This window comes from Melozone crissalis, unplaced genomic scaffold, assembly GCF_028551555.1.
Source record: "Melozone crissalis strain CALT ecotype California unplaced genomic scaffold, PUWL_Pcris_2 ptg000056l_1, whole genome shotgun sequence".
Lineage (NCBI taxonomy): Eukaryota > Metazoa > Chordata > Aves > Passeriformes > Passerellidae > Melozone > Melozone crissalis.
In genome coordinates this window covers 6,403,323-6,418,389 of record NW_026535834.1, presented here as the reverse complement: position 1 = coordinate 6,418,389, position 15,067 = coordinate 6,403,323, and the positions used below count along the sequence as shown (strand labels likewise).

The 15,067-nt window shown below is 48.5% G+C and overlaps 2 protein-coding genes across 8 annotated transcripts in view; one reads left to right on the top strand and one right to left on the bottom strand.

Moving 5' to 3' along the window:
- Positions 1-2,057: 2,057 nt before the first annotated feature.
- On the bottom strand, positions 2,058-9,325 carry TIMM9 (translocase of inner mitochondrial membrane 9). 2 transcript variants are annotated; one of them, XM_054286763.1, is made up of 4 exons: positions 9,262-9,325; positions 5,318-5,381; positions 4,903-4,998; positions 2,058-2,696 (listed from the first exon to the last, which is right to left on the bottom strand). In XM_054286763.1, the coding sequence occupies exons 2-4, from the start codon at positions 5,354-5,356 to the stop codon at positions 2,562-2,564; spliced, it is 270 nt and encodes an 89-aa protein (XP_054142738.1). In that variant the 5' UTR covers positions 5,357-5,381; positions 9,262-9,325; the 3' UTR covers positions 2,058-2,561. The 2 variants fall into 2 exon arrangements, with proteins under 2 accessions (XP_054142738.1, XP_054142739.1); XM_054286764.1 differs by lacking the exon at positions 9,262-9,325 and adding an exon at positions 5,702-5,725.
- Positions 9,326-9,447: 122 nt separating this feature from the next.
- KIAA0586 (KIAA0586 ortholog) overlaps positions 9,448-15,067 on the top strand; it is a 70,184-nt gene continuing 64,564 nt past the window's right edge. For 5 of the 6 annotated variants that reach the window (XM_054286675.1, XM_054286677.1, XM_054286676.1 and 2 more), the window contains exons 1-7: positions 10,263-10,353; positions 11,348-11,424; positions 11,998-12,067; positions 13,163-13,229; positions 13,494-13,671; positions 14,059-14,292; positions 14,885-15,053. In XM_054286675.1, the coding sequence (XP_054142650.1) occupies positions 11,407-11,424; positions 11,998-12,067; positions 13,163-13,229; positions 13,494-13,671; positions 14,059-14,292; positions 14,885-15,053 (736 nt within the window). In that variant the 5' untranslated portion in view covers positions 10,263-10,353; positions 11,348-11,406. Of the gene's footprint in view, positions 9,467-10,262; positions 10,354-11,347; positions 11,425-11,997; positions 12,068-13,162; positions 13,230-13,493; positions 13,672-14,058; positions 14,293-14,884; positions 15,054-15,067 lie in introns of those variants that run through there. The other variant, XM_054286674.1, reaches the window with a different exon arrangement.

Sequence of the window (15,067 nt, the reverse complement as noted above, 5' to 3'; positions counted from 1 at the left end):
GGTTCTGGTTTCTGTGGGCTCAGGAGGAGCTGTGTGTGTGTGTGTGCAGCAGGAAGGATCTGTGTTCCCTCACTGCTGCTGCAGTGAGCATCTCCCCATAATGAGTGTCTGTTTACCAGCTCAGTTTCCTTGAGCTGCTTTTGGCAGGCTGCCCTCCCCTCCCACCTCCACTTTGGCTCACTTTTCCCACAGCTTTCTCAGTACTCCTCCCTCAGCAGCTTCCCATTCTTCACCCTTTGCTCCTTCTCCCATCAGAGTGGGATCCCTTCCTGCACTACTGTGCCTCAGCAAGGTGATTCACCTTCTCCTCACACCCCTTAATGGCATTTAAGAAAATGCTGTTGTCTTTGTAAGGATCCAGAGTAAAACCATTTTTATCCTATTTTATATTATTTATTTGTATCACCTGGATGCTTTAGTTACATGGATGCATTTTATTTCCAAGCTCAAATATATTTGTATTGTCTGTATGCAACCTGCCACCTGGATGTGAAAGACCACAAGATTTTTGTAGAGAAAGAGCTTTGACAAAATTGATTATCCAAACCTGAAAGTGGGTAATTTGTTAACTAAGTCCCTCTAAAACTTGCTTTACCTTTTTTAAAAGAAATCTGTCCTAATATTTAAATATTTTCCTAGCTCCAAATACTGAACTGAGAGAAAACCATTATTTTTTTAACTCACTTCACTTCAGCCCCAAGGTGCTTTGTTCAGAAGACATGAAAATCCTCCACTTCCCTCAGTTAAACTCTTCAGGCACTTTTCTGAGCACCTTTTTGCACATGAAGATCCAGTGGAAAATCTCAATCATGGATTACTTTCAAACGTTTAACAGAAAAAGAGCTATTCAAAGGAAAGCCTTGAAAGCCTTTACTATACATGTATTGATTCAATTTAGCTGCAGCATTTGTGACCTGATTGTAGCAAATAATCTGGACAGTTTTAGCTTGTTCTTCCTTTGAAAAAACAGGACAATGCAGCCTTGCTGCCTTATTTGGGCTGGTTTTCAGCCTTCACTGTTTCAGTGAGCTCTCATCCATCTCCAGCGTAATGAGGCACAGGAGGAAGGGGCTGTGGTACAAACACAGGGATGTGGGGCTGGAGGCTCCACTGGCTCCTTGCACCTTGGCAAGCCCAGGAGCAGGGGTACAAACACAGGGATGTGGGGCTGGAGGCTCCACTGGCTCCTTGCACCTTGGCAAGCCCAGGAGCAGGGGTACAAACACAGGGATGTGGGGCTGGAGGCTCCACTGGCTCCTTGCACCTTGGCAAGCCCAGGAGCAGGGCTCCAGGCAGAGCTGCAGCGCACAGAGCAGTGGCTGCTGCAGGTGGCAGGGCACTGTGCTGCCCTCAGGGGCCAGGAATCCACAGCTGAGTTACTCAAGCTCTGCTGGAGATAGAAAGGTAGAGAAGGTAACAACAAAAAACTCCTCCTGCTCTTTCTGTTCCTTGTTGTTGCCTCTATCAATAACAGAACCTGGCAGCTGACATGGAATAGCTTTGGTTCACTCCTCATCACCTGGAGTCTCAAAATTGCTGCTCCTGATGTTCAGTCCCCGTTGTCCCTGGATTTTATGAGACCTGAAGCACAAGGTGCCTGCTGTCATTCCACTGCACCATTGCCCTGACTGCAGCATTGCAGCTGTCAGGATCCTCCCAAAGCACTGCTGTGTTTGTAACCCAGTCCAGCTGCCTTCCAAACCTCTCTGTGGGCTCCTGCAACAGCAGGACAGACCCTGTGCTGTGCAGAGCCTGGATTTCCTGCTGGCATTCACAGGAGAAAGGAGGTGTTTAACAAAGCCTGGATGTGGCACTGGGTGCCAGGGTTTAGTTGAGGTGTTGGGGCATGGGTTGGATTTGATGATCTTTAATCAACCCAGTGATTCTGTGAATTGTGTGCAAACTGCAGCAAGCTCAGTGCCTGGAGTGTGTCAGGCCAGGAGGCCGGGCTGGCAGGACCCTGTGGGGCTCCCTGAGGGAATCAAGGGGTGCACAGGAGCTGCCCCAGGCACAAGTGCTGCTCATGTCCCCCTGTCCCCTGTCAGTGACCCAAAGAGAACCTGGGGCACCCCTGCCTGAGCTCCCTCTGGCCTCTGTCAGCTCCTACAGCAGCAGTGAATGGACAGAACTCTGGAGCAGCTGAGCAAAGAGCCCCCAGCAAACAAAATGCTGCTTTCAGATGTCCCAGAAATGGCTCTGGGGAAAGAACACACAGGTGGATATGGCTCCAGCTGATTTTATTTGAATTAAATAAAAAAGTATTCCCCAAGTTACATTGATTCATCTCAACCAGTCTCAGCAAAAGGCAGGTGAGCCCTCCCACCACCCCTGAAATTCAGACACAGTCTGTGGGCCCTGGGAGAAGTTGTATGTGCATCATTCCCTTGTGGAAACAAACTCCACTGCCAGGCCACCAGGACTGAGCTCCTGTTTAACCCTTCTGCTCCCACTGCCTGAGCAGCACCCACAGCTCTGCTCTGAGCTGCTGGACACACATCCTGACAGCAGGAAGCCCCCAGTGTGTTCTTGGCACAGCTTAGGTCTGAGCACAGAGCTCTGCTCTAGCGAGGTTGGCTGAGCAGTCCTGCCTTGGCTGCCAGAGCCTCGTTCTGCTGGATGTGGTACTCCTGGAATCTCATGGAGATCCTCTGTGTCATCTTCAGATACTTCTGCAGGCAGTTTTCTGAGCAAGTTATCTGCAGCAAGAGGGAACACAGGGCTTCAGACAGTCAAACACATCCCCAACCAGGACCCAAAATACCAGCACAGACAGGGATAAACAGTTGGGTGAGTACATCTCACACTGTCAGGATGAGGGCAGTAGAAAATGTAAAGTTGAGTTTTTCTGCTATGCCTGAAACATTTACTAATATTCATTCTCATATTAAAGTCTCCATGGAAAACACCCTGGACTCAGGAGATACCATCCTTTTGTCCTTGGGCTCCTCTTGTGGAATTGAACTACATATTTTGAAATTAATAATAAATCTATTACATTAGTAAATTTTAATTCTGTTTACAAACACATACTGGCTGTGACAGCCAAACATGATCTGCTCTTTGCTAACTCAGTTTAACCCATTTTACCCTTGTTCCCATTGGCTCTGGTACCTGCCTTGCCACCAGAGTACATCAGTCAGCTGGACTGGGAAATAAATACCAGAGCCTATTCTATCCACAGTATTTTTCAAATTTAAAGTGGTTTCTTTCTTTGAGTGTAGAGAAAGAGTTGTGAGATTATTTCTGGGCTACAGTCCTTCTAATTGGATATTCTGTGCCATGGCTCACAGGTAACAGATTTGGGTGGAAAGGAAAGGTGACCCCTTTGCCTGGGAACACAGCAGACATTGCTTTGGTTCTGCTCAGTGCAGAGGGATGTGAAAAGCAGAAGGGTGAAATGAAGTGGCCAAAACCCCAGCAAGCTCCACACAGCACCCAGCCCCTCAGCCTGGCAGCAGCTCCAGCCAAACCTGCTGAGCAGGAGTGGAGTCTCCCTAGGAAACAACAACTGGAGCTGCCCCAGGCCTGTGTGTGTGAGTCCAGACTTGCACTGGCACCTGCGGGAGGAAAGAGCTCAGAAGTTGGGTTTTTTCAAGTGCAGGACCCCAAAGGAGATCTGTGGAGGTATTAATCTCAATTATTTAATAAGGAACTACAACTTTCAAGAGAAACATGGGAATTTCCACAGCAGTGTCCATCTAGACAAGTGTCCTGCTTCCAGACAGGTGCTCTGCAGGAAATCCCACAGTGGACAATCTGGCAGAATTTCCCATAAGAAAGATTTTTCCTAGTTCCTTTGTTAACAGATGGTTCCTGTGCCACCAGACATGAACCTCTGCAATCCACAGAAGCAAAAATAGGCAGCTCACAATCAGAAAATGGTTTGGATTGGGATGGACCTTAAATTTATCACCTCATTCCAACCCCCTGCCATGGCAGGGACACCTCCCACTGGTCCAGGCTGCTCCAAGAATCTAAGAATAGTTTTTGGACCTAAGTAATCTTTAACCCAAAATAATTATGACCTGTAATAGAATTCCACTAAAGCAGATTCAGAGAAGATTAGGGAAAGAAGGAATCTGTCTTGGGAAGCTAAGAGAGCTCTGTTCAGGGCAGCAGCACCAAAGCTGGAAGGACACATGAGTTTTGCCTGGAGTGAGGAATTGTACTCCAAGGAAGCAGAAAAGGCTCCAAAAAATGTTTAGTTTAAAATATTAGACTTTTTTTTTTCCTGCCAGCAGAGTCAAGCAAAAGTTATTAGATTTTTAACCAACAAAATGATTAGGCTCTGAAACAGCCTCTCAACAGGCAAGGAGAAGCAAAACCATGCCAGTAATCTTATGGAGAGCTTAATCTTTGTGCAGATGGCAGCGTGAGGGAGCTCCCTGCAGTGCAGGGAAGGGGATTGAACAGCAGAGCTGTGTTCCCATGACTCACTACAAGGCAGGAACGTGGGCAGGTAAACAAATATTTCAGCAGGATTCCTCAAAGGGTGAGATGCAGGCTGTAGGTGGGCAGCTTCCTGTCCATGGAGTCACCTCCATGAGCAGTTACAGCACAGGAACCTCCACTGACAGCTCAGGGAATGAAACACATGGAATTGCAGTGAGCAGCCAATAGTCAGTGGGGACTGGGCAGATTCTGTGTGTCACAACCACTTCTAGAATGGTTTTGGTGAAGGAACCCTAAAGAGCATCAGCTCCACCCCCTGCCATGGGCAGGGACACATTGCACTGTCCCTGGCTGCTCCAAGCCCTGTCCAAGCTGGTCTGGGATGGGACACCCAAACTCCACTGCCTGGCTTTGTACCTTGGTTTAAAGATCAAAACTCTCTGAGTTGTTTCTGAAATTGGAATGGTGCACAGCAATCCTACCAAAGGACCATCAGAAGCCATCACCTACCTCTTCTGGTTTCACATCTCTGCTAGTGAAATCCTTTATGCAATCCACAAAGCAATTTTCTGTAAGTTTATTGTATGTGCCAAGAAACTCCTTGAACTGTAAATAAAAATTGGACAATGAATATTTAAAAAAAAAACCCTTAAAAATCAATTTTTCTTTTTCTTACATACAGCTGCATGATATAAGAAAATCTGAAGGGCAAGTGCCTAGAAAAATTTACTCTCAGGCAGAGGATTTCAGCACCAAAAGCTGCTCATACACAACACATGCTGTTTGTCAATGGTCACCTGCTGAAATTTTGGTTAACTCAGATAACTCAGAGTTTCTGTCCTTCCCTATGCACTACACCTTCCACTCCCTGTGACAGAGCAGCACAAGACTTTCAAAGCCCCCCCTCCCAAATGCAGCATCTCACCTGCTTGATCTGATCAGCCTCTGATATTTGTCCAGCCATGTTCCACCTCCTGTGGCTCAGTCACCTAAAGGTGAGGATAAAAGTCGAGTTCTAAATAAAAAACATAAATATGAACTGGAGCATTTTACATCAGAATGGACTTTTGTGCATCCTTGAAGTGCATTTAAATGCAACTTTGCTAGCAAACTCCCAAGCCATTCACTCAAAGGGAAGTTACCTGTTAGGAATGTATTCAGTAAAAAAACCATCCAAGATAATTCCAGGTATGAAACCTTAGCAGAGCCACTGCTAACTGTTGTCCTTTAAAGACTTTTTGGGTGTTTCATACAGCTGAAGTGACTTACAGAATGCCTTATTTATTTTTATAAGTGCTGTCAGATTTACTAAATAAGCTAGGGCAGGAGCTGGGGAAGAGGGAAAGTCAAACACTTTCCAGCCTTGGAGTTTCAGTGACTTTAGATGTGATCTGTAAAAGGAAAAAAGGCAAATATAAACTGGCAGTCACTGAACAGATGCAGCACAAGGTGCAGGCCTGGTTTCTGTGCAGCTGCACCAAACACCTGAACTACAGCAAATGTTGTGGTTATTGTAGTGAATTAAATGCAAGAAAAAACAGAGAACAATGAAAATGGAATGAAATAGACAAAGAAAAAGGGATGAGGTTAACAGCCATGGATCTAAGAATTTAAACAAGCATCTTCAAGTAAGACATTCCTAATCCAACACAGTGAACAAGTTAAGGCTTGAAAGCATCCCTGCAGGTTTCCTAGAAGACTGAAGCCTTGTCTCTTTTTCCCTTCATTTCCATGTTATCTAGGACCTGTTATCACAATGATAATGCAAACTAATATCATATGTCAGCAAGAACAAGCTCCTTAGTTTAATTCAACTTGGGGAAGAAAAATGAGCACTGCAGTGCAATCACTTGGGAAAAAAAAAAAAAAGTTCTTTTAGTCCTTTAGCAAGGGCTATTTACAATTAATGTTCTATTATGCTTTGCCAATTTTTGGGCAAGACATTGATGTTTTAGAGAGCTTTAGCTACTGCAGTCTCCCAGCAGGGGGAAGGGAAGGGGTACACAACTGCCTGAACATCAACAGAGAAACAGCAACAATTATTTCTACAACAGAAAGAAAATGAAGCAACTGAAAACAGCATCAGGGAGCTCTCACAAGAGTGGAGTGTCCCTACAGAGTGGAGTGTCCCTACAGAGTGGAGTGTTCCTACAGCCCCTGCCAGCAGCACAGGGATGGTGACATCTGCCACTGACACCACACTGGATCCCTGCACAGGGACTGTAACAGCTAAAGCCCTCTAAAACATGAATGTCTTGCTCAAAAATTGGCAAAGCATAACAGAAGATTAATTGTAAATTGTAAAGGGCACAGATAGTTGCATCTGGGATGTCAGATGCAAGAACTCCTCATGGGCAGGCAGCTCACACAGGGCATTCAAAGGAGAACCTGCAGGATATGGTGGTAACAAGGAGCCAGGTTCTGTTCAGGTGGTCACTGAATCACAAACTGGTTTGGGATGGAAAGGACCCTCAAGATCATCTCCTTCCACCCTGCTGCCATGGCAGGGACACCTTCCACCATCCCAGGCTGCTCCAAGCCCCCTCCAGTCCTGGAACACTTCCAAGGATGGGACCCACAGCATCTCTGGGCACCCTGTGCCAGGGCCTCACCATGCTCAGTCAAGGACTTTGGTATCTAACCCTGCCCTGTGGCAGTGCAGAGCCACCACCCCTTGTCCTGTCACCCCTTGCCCTTATCCAAAATCCCTTTCCAGCCTCTGTCCTCTCCCCTAAACCCCTCACTTATTTCAGGAGAATGGACCTGCCCATCACTGGAGTAACCAGTGGGAAGTGATGGCAACTCCTCTCTCCTCTCTCAGCCTGTGAGCAAACAAGAGCAGTGACAATTCTCCAGGGCAGGTATGTGGATAATTCAACAGAAACTGCAGGGAGCACTTCTGTTCCCTGGCCAAGGCAGGAAGCTCAAAGTTTCACCTGACAGCGCCACTTTCCCACACTCAGGTTGCCTCATGATCCGTGTTTATGGCAAACCTGATCCCTGTCCTCCTGTGATCTGGCAAGATTGGAAGTGGCAGATTGAGACTGGAGTTTCACAGAGCTCTGGCACCTGGGAAAGGCTCTGATTCACATCAGCACAGCCTGATCTGAAGCGCCTGAAGCTCTTGTCCCTGTACAGGCATTTCACACATTCCACAGGGGAATTACACAGCTCTGCTGCACCTTCAGCCATAAATCAGCCTTACATCTAAAAAGCAGCTACTGAACATTGCCAGGAATGCGCAAACCTGCTTTGTTCCAAAGTATGCCAAATGTATTCCCTCAAGATTTCCTGCTGCTTCTCCCCTTTCCCTCCAACTCTGCAAAAAGCTTTTAAAGGGTGATGAAAGAGTGCTCAGCACCTCAGCCAGCCCAGCCCAGCCACCAGGCTCCGGCAGGCTCAGGTTTAATCCCGTGGGCTAAACACGATTTAAAATTCAGCACCGCCCCTCTCAGCAAGGACATTCACACTGCAGGAAGCAGAATAAACCTCTGCTGCAAGGGACACAGCCTGGGTGTGCTGGGTCACCAGAAAGGAGCAAAAACTGGGAAACCTCCCTTCTTGAAAAGCCCTGGGGCTCTTCCAAATACAGAAGTTTCACAAGTCCCTCTGATCAAAATAAACAAGCCCTGTGTTTGGGAGTTTTCCTCATCTTTTCAAGAACATTTTTCTGGGAAGAAGAGTGATGGACAGACACTATAAATCCCTCACACTTGTAAATCCCACTAACCATCTAAATCAGCTATAACTATCACCTACTCCATAAAAAGAAAGCTGAAATATCTCTTTAAGCCTTTGCTTCCAGCTGCACACAGAGCACCATGAAAGTGTTTCTGAAAAGGAAAACGAAGGGTAAAAGCATCAAGTCAAAGAAATGTGTCAAAGAATAAAAATCTCGAGTCAAAGAATTGTGTCAAGGTAAACTCCCCACAGCTTGTAGACAAAGTTATTTTATCATGGGGGATTACTAGGCTACAACTGGACTGCCATCAGATTTAAAAGAAGCCCAAACAAATGAATTTTCAGAAGCCAGAGGCATTTAATGAAGTGAGGACAGGGTGAGATGAGGGGCCAGGAGCTGGATAACCAGGTGTAGCTGGTGCTCGGCTTGTTATCACTCACTGCCTCCTGCATTTGGCCTGGGCCCTGCTCTGAAGGAGGAGGGATCAGAGGTGGAAATCCAACACCAAAGGTGAGTGACCGGCGTCAGCCTGAGGCACCAGGAGAACCTCTCTGAGCACACCAAACACGTGTATGGGCATCAGGCCTGGGGAAAAATACACATTTCCCCCCAGCACTCTCCTATTTAAGTGAGATCACACCTGGCTGACGCTTGATAAAACCAAAACCTGGGGCTAACAGCTCGAGCTTTATTTATTTTTGCTCTTTTCCTTCTACTCCATCCTCCAGCTCTCCCTTCCAAGGTCACATTGAGTTCCTATCCCTCGGGAATCACCCGCTCAGCCAAGCCCCGGCCCAACACCGGGCACAGAGCGGGCATTTCCCCACTGAGGGGCCTCGGTGGCGCTCCCGGACCTTCATGGGCCACGGGGAGACTCCCGGTGTCTCCCAGGCCCTTCAGGGGGAGGCTCCTGGACCCTCACAGGGAGGCTCCCGGTGTCTCCCGGGCCCTCACGGGGAAGGTCCCGGTGTCTCCCGGGCTCTCCAGGGTCCTCACGGAGAGGTTCAAGGGCTCTCCCGGGCCCTCATGGGGAGGCTCCCGGTGTCTCCCAGGTTCTCCCGGGCACGGGACCACTCCTGGTTCCTCCCGGTCCCCCCGGGTCCCTCAGGGACACTCCCGGTCCCTCAGGAGCGCGCGCCCGTTCCCGCGCCCGTTCCCTCACGCGCTCCGCGCCCGCGCGCACTCACCGCCCCCGCGCCGGCCCCGCAGATTCGCCACGCGCGCGCGCGCACGAGGGAGGGCCCGTTCCGGGCCGGGCCCCGCAGATTCGCCACAGAACCGGGCGAATCGGCCGCGCGCGGAGCCGCCGCTCGATTTACCCTCCCGGGCCCGCGCGTTTCCCGCCGGACGCCGTTGAGGGGAGGACCCCGCGCGTTTCCCGCCGGACGCCGGGTAAGGGGACGCCGTGGCCATGGCACCGCGCGCTTCCGGTGCCGCCGGCCGGGCCGGGACAGCGGGAACAGGGCTAGGACAGCGGGATCGGGGCCGAGATAGCGGAACGGGGCCGGGATAGCGGGAACTGGGCTAGGACAGCGGGATCGGGGCCGAGATAGCGGAAACGGGGACGGGGCAGCGAGATCAGGGCTAGGATAGGGGTAACGGAGCCGGGACAGCGGGAAGGGGGCCGGGACAGCGGGATCAGGGCTGGGATAGGGGGAACGGGGCCGGGACAGCGAGATCAGGGCTAGGATAGGGGGAACGGGGCTGGGATAGGAGATCAGGGCCGGGACAGCGGGAACGGAACCCGGGATAGCGAGATCGGGGCCAGGTTAGTGGGATCGGTGCTGGGACAGCGGGATCGGAGCCGGGATACCAGGAACGGGACCGGGACGAGACCAGGGAACGGGAGCGGCAACGAGACCAGGACAGTGAGAACGGGGCCGGGATAGCGGGATCGGGACCGGGACAGCGAGATCGGAGCCGGGATTAGGGCCGGCACAGCGGGAGCGAGCGGTGCTCTCTCAGGGTCGGCAGCCGCGGGAGGGAAGCGGAGCCCCGGGGCCCTTCCCGCTGTCCCGGCTCCGTTCCCGTTCCCGGCCCCATGGAGGCGGAGAGCGGCTCGGGCGGCAGCCGGGACTCGCTGGGCAGCCTGACGGCGGCCGAGGTGCTGGTGCGCTCCACGGCGGCCCGCAGGAAGGGGCCGGGGCCGGTGGCCGTGCAGAAGCTCCGGGCCGGGGGCTCGCCCTGCCCCGCGGAGCCGGCTGCGGACGGAGCTCCCCGCGTTCCCCGGGCCCCGAGCGGCACCGACGCCACCCGCGACTCCCCCGGAGCCGCCTCAGGTGCGTCCGGAAGCGGCGGATTCAGCACAGAGTTGAGAAGCGAGTGCAGCCACGGAGAAGTTCTGTAATTGAGGGATCTCTGCATTCTCAGCTGGCAGCAGGGTTTGTTTTCCCGAGCTGTTCTGCACATGAGGGCACGGGGGCCCTGGCACAGGTGCCCACAGGAGCTGTGGCTGCCCCTGGATCCCTGGAAGTGTTCCAGGCCAGCTTGGATGGAGCTGGAGCAGCCTGGGGCAGTGGAAGGTGTCTCTCTCCATGGGGGCAGGGATGATTAATCACTGTTAAACATCCCTGTTTAAAGGATGTGATGTCTCAGGCTTTAGCTTTTCTATTTTTCAGATTCTATTCTGCTTTAGTGTGTAGTTCTAGGTTTCATATGAGGGGCTGGTGAGCTCTGTGCACAGAGCAGGGAGACAAAACAATTCCTGCTCCAGCTGGGCACCAAGGACAAATGATCCAAATCTCAGCCCCAAGAGCACAAACACCGTGGGCTGGAGAGAGAAAAACAAGCAGGGTGGGACTGCCTGGGCTAAAGCTGGAATGGGACAATGAACTGCAAGGTGCAAATGGAGCAGAACTATAAAAGTGAGAGACCCCATGACCTGTGATCCATTTTTGTGGCCTTTTTGGGTTCACCTGGGGTGCAGCCCTGGCTGGGCTCTTGTGCTGCCCAAGGTGGATCTATTTGAGGCCTCTTAATAAATTCCTGCTTTATTCTTTAACTCTATCCAGCCTCTGTTCTAGGTCAGCCTTCACAGGGCATCAGTTGTTTTATAATGTTCTGTTTTTCAGAGGTTTCCCCATGCTGTTAATTGAATTTCTCATTCAGACTCACAGAATTCATTTGATGTTTTTAAGCTTCAGCTCAATCTCTGTGCTCATTTGTGTTATGAGGGTTGTGATGTTTAGGCATTCAGAGATAAGGGAAATGTGGAGCTGTACAGAAAATGCACCACAAGTGATTCTGACCACAGTAAAACTGGTTTTATTTTAGGAGTCCTAAGCACCAAAGCATATCCAGAACACCTGCTTCCAGTTGAAAATTCTGAGCCCATGTTTTTATCCCAAAAGGTAAGAAAAGCTGCTGCTCCTTCCTGCAATCCTAAGCTAAGAGAACACTGCTTTCTTCAAAAAGCTGTAGCTCCTCTAAAAGCAGCACAAGATTTTGGCTCAGCCTCTGCACCACAGCTGTGCAGCTGCTTTTTCTCTTTGAGATGCTGCTGTGGTGTTGTTGCTGGTGCTTTTGGAAGGCCTTTATTTAACACTGAATTTTCTGTGTGCTTCATTCTCTGTGTGTGAGCAATCCTAACCTGTCCAAGTTTAGCAACTTCTCTAAATTTCAGCAGGTACAGTTTCACTACTGCTTCTTTAGCCATAAATGAGGAAAATAAACTTATTTAGCATGTAGAATACATGGTTTTGATTTTATTTGTGTTTGTGGAGTTTTAGTCCCTAAAATGCCATGGGAGTTCTTGCCAGCAATGTCCAGACCCTTCTGTGGCAGAAGTCTTGTCATGTTTTGTGCCAAGACCTTTGTGCTGCTGTGTGCAAATGGTTCCATTTGTGTGCTCAGCAATTCCCTCTCCCTCTAAAATTTTGGTTACAGAAGCTTTGATCTCAGCTTTTTCTGCTCTTGTTCTGAAGGATCTTCCTAAAGAAGCTCCAGCACAAAATGGTCCTTTGGTGCTTCTGGAAAATAGCAGAGGACCTGAAGGTAAAACACACCAATCACCTTTTTTTTGTAAGGAGATTGATTAATTAAAGGAAAAGGGAGCTTTTAGTTTTTGGTTTTTTTTCATTATAGAAACTTCTGAATGAAAATATTCAAAGGTTGCTTTGATAAAAAGATGATGATTGTAACAAACATTCTTTAATTTTGCAAATTTTATCTGATTCTTGCTGGCATTAATTTTTTTAATTAACTGAGTGGGACTTCTGCCAGTGTGCCAGAGTTGAGATTCCTTTTGTTAACCAAATCTTCATGTTTCTGAATAGACAGTTTGGGGAAGGGGCTTGTTTTGATCAACTTTCCTCTTGTGAATTATTGTACTACAAAGGTGTATTTTTCTTCAAGCAACCTGTACCAAAAAAGTGTATTTGTAATCCTTAAGAATCCTAGAAATCACAATGTCAGTGTCTTTTCCTTTAATTGCTGAATCTGCCAATTTCAGTCAGACTTAGGGAAGTGAAGGCTTTTTAAAGAAAACACTCTTATGCAGGTTTCTTGGATATCTAGAGCTGTGTAAAGGAGAAAAAATACAAATCATTACCCTAGTTAAGACCAAAAATAAGAACTTTTGCACTCACAGGCTGCAGCTGCCTGACTTACCAACATTTGCTTCCTCTGCCCAGCAAACAGTGGGTGAGGGAGAGCCTGCTATGCTTTTAGCATGAGTTGTACCTATTAAGAAAATTTGTTGTAATTTATGATGGTGGTAGGGAAATATTCTTTCTGGGGTTTTCTTAGTTAAATTGTTTTCAAGTCAGAATTTGCAGCATTTTATTGACTGGGTTGTCTGAGCTGTAGTTACCACTGAGGGTTTACTCACCATTATTGGACTTTATTGATAGCAGCATTCAATGCTATGAAAATTGTGTTAAATGAAGCCTGCTCTTACTCTTACCATTATTTAAATTTTCTGCTGACTGAAAGGAAACAATTTGTTGTTGCAGTAGATGATGTGGTTCCTGCAGGCAACAGATTCTCCACAGCAAAATTAAATGTATTGAAATAATATTTTGTCTCTTCCTATGAAATAGACATTTTGTGTCAATTATCTCAACAAAGGATGTTTGTCCTTCCCCACAGATGATGTTTTTATTTCCCAGTATGCTGCTGGCCAGAAGGAGGCTCTGAGAGCAGCATTAATGCAAAAGTGAGTGTGAATTGTTGTTGGTGTCTGAGCTGTTCTGTTTCTGTACAACTACACCCCTTCAGCTTTTTGCCAAAATGAATTTACAGTTCTCTGTCAGTTTTCTGTGTATGAAAGTGTTTTCAGTATTTTATTCCCTGGAGTATCTTGTGCCAAAACTCCCAGGAGAAATGCTTATACAGTGATATCAATGCTGTGTGTGGGAAATACTTGCTTGGAGGAGATACGAAGAAAATGCTGTTTACAGGCACATCTTTATTTTTCTAGAACTCAGGTTATTCCTGTTCATAAGGAGGTGAAGGTGCAGCTCTTGGGAAGTGCCCCCACAGAGAAAAGGGAAGGTGCTGGCAGTGACACCAGGCCAGCAGCCAGGGAAGTGGAGTCTGCAACAACCATTGCAGCAGCCACTGCTGCTGCCATTGCCAGCACAGCTCCACTCCTCAAGGTCAGTGGGAGCAGCAGTTCTTTGTCTTGTTAAAATACTAAATGTTCCAAACAATTCTGAAATTGTTCATTGTAGCTCCAGAGAGCCTGAATGTGTCTGCTCACTGCTTTGTGTGTTTGTCACCTCACACTTGCTGACCAATATACCAGAGGGAACTAATTTGGTTTCAACTAAATGGGCAGAAGACAGAGACCACTTAATTTATCTGTTTTATTTAGAAATTCACAATATTGCTAAACCACCAAAAGTTTAAGGCCAAATAGAATTTTGTTTCTTTTGGGACGCAAATCCAGGATTCTGGGAAGGATGTTTTGTTCTTTTGATGCTCACACATCTAAAATAATGAGGTTTCCCCCCCCTTCCCTTTTTTTTAATTATTTCTTGCAGATTCAAAATGATTTGGAAGCAAAAGTGAACTCAGTTTCAGAACTGCTTCAGAAACTGCAGGAGACAGACAGGCAGCTGCAACGAGCATCTGAACAGCCAAAAAATACAAAGGCTCAACATGAGGAGCCCCACTACCAGCAGAGAGTCAGTGAGCTTGAAAAAGAAATTAATTCTTTCATGGTGCAAAGGATTCAGCACCTGGAAAAGCTACAGGAGCAACAAATGAATATTCAGGTTAATAATTTCTTCTGTGTCTGAGTATTGTAACAATTTGCATTGTTTCTTAGTATTAGAAAGAAAGAAAGTTCAGTGGAAGTGGATCAAAGTGAAAGCAGTTAGCAGTGAGGAAGACACTGAGGGGGTGGAACATGTGCAGAGAAGGGAAAGGAGCTGGGGAAGGGTCTGGAGCCCCAGGAGAGGCTGAGGGAGCTGGGGAGGCTCAGCCTGGAGAAAAGGAGGCTCAGGAGGGACCTTGTGGCTCTGCAGAAGTCCCTGCCAGGAGGGTGGGGCTGGTGCAGGTTGGGCTCTGCTCCCAGGGAAGCAGGGGCAGGACAAGGGGAAATGGCCTCAAGCTGCACCAGGGTGGGTTTGGGTTGGGTGTCAGGGAAATGCTTCATTGAAGGGTTGTCAGACATTGGAACATGCACAGGGCAGTGGTGGAGTCACCATCCCTGGAATTGTTCAGAAATCATGGATGTGGCCCTGGAGGTCTTGGTTTGGTGGGGAACATGGTGGTGCTGGGAAACTTGGTAATCTAAAAGCTCTTTTTAACCTTTGCAATTGTGTGATTCACTGGCCAGAAACACCCTGTGCTTTTGTCTCCCAGTCCCACCTCATCAGCTCTGCAGTGAACACCCGTGGCCTGCAGCAGGGTCCTGTGCCTGCCCCTGGGCCCCTGGCCGGGCACTGGGAGAAGCCAGAGCAGAGACCACTCACTAATGAAGCACCTTCAGCTCACAGGGGTTTGTTCCCTGCCAACGCTGCACCTGCCCAAGGTGGAGACAAATTC

Excerpts from the sequence above, each read along its gene's own strand:
- TIMM9 (XM_054286763.1), bottom strand. The coding sequence starts at position 5,356 with ATGGCTGGACAAATATCAGAGGCTGATCAGATCAAGCAG. Across the intron at positions 4,999-5,317 it reads AGGCTGATCAGATCAAGCAG|TTCAAGGAGTTTCTTGGCAC; the intron begins GTGAGATGCTGC and ends TTTTATTTACAG. Across the intron at positions 2,697-4,902 it reads GAGATGTGAAACCAGAAGAG|ATAACTTGCTCAGAAAACTG; the intron begins GTAGGTGATGGC and ends CTCTTGCTGCAG.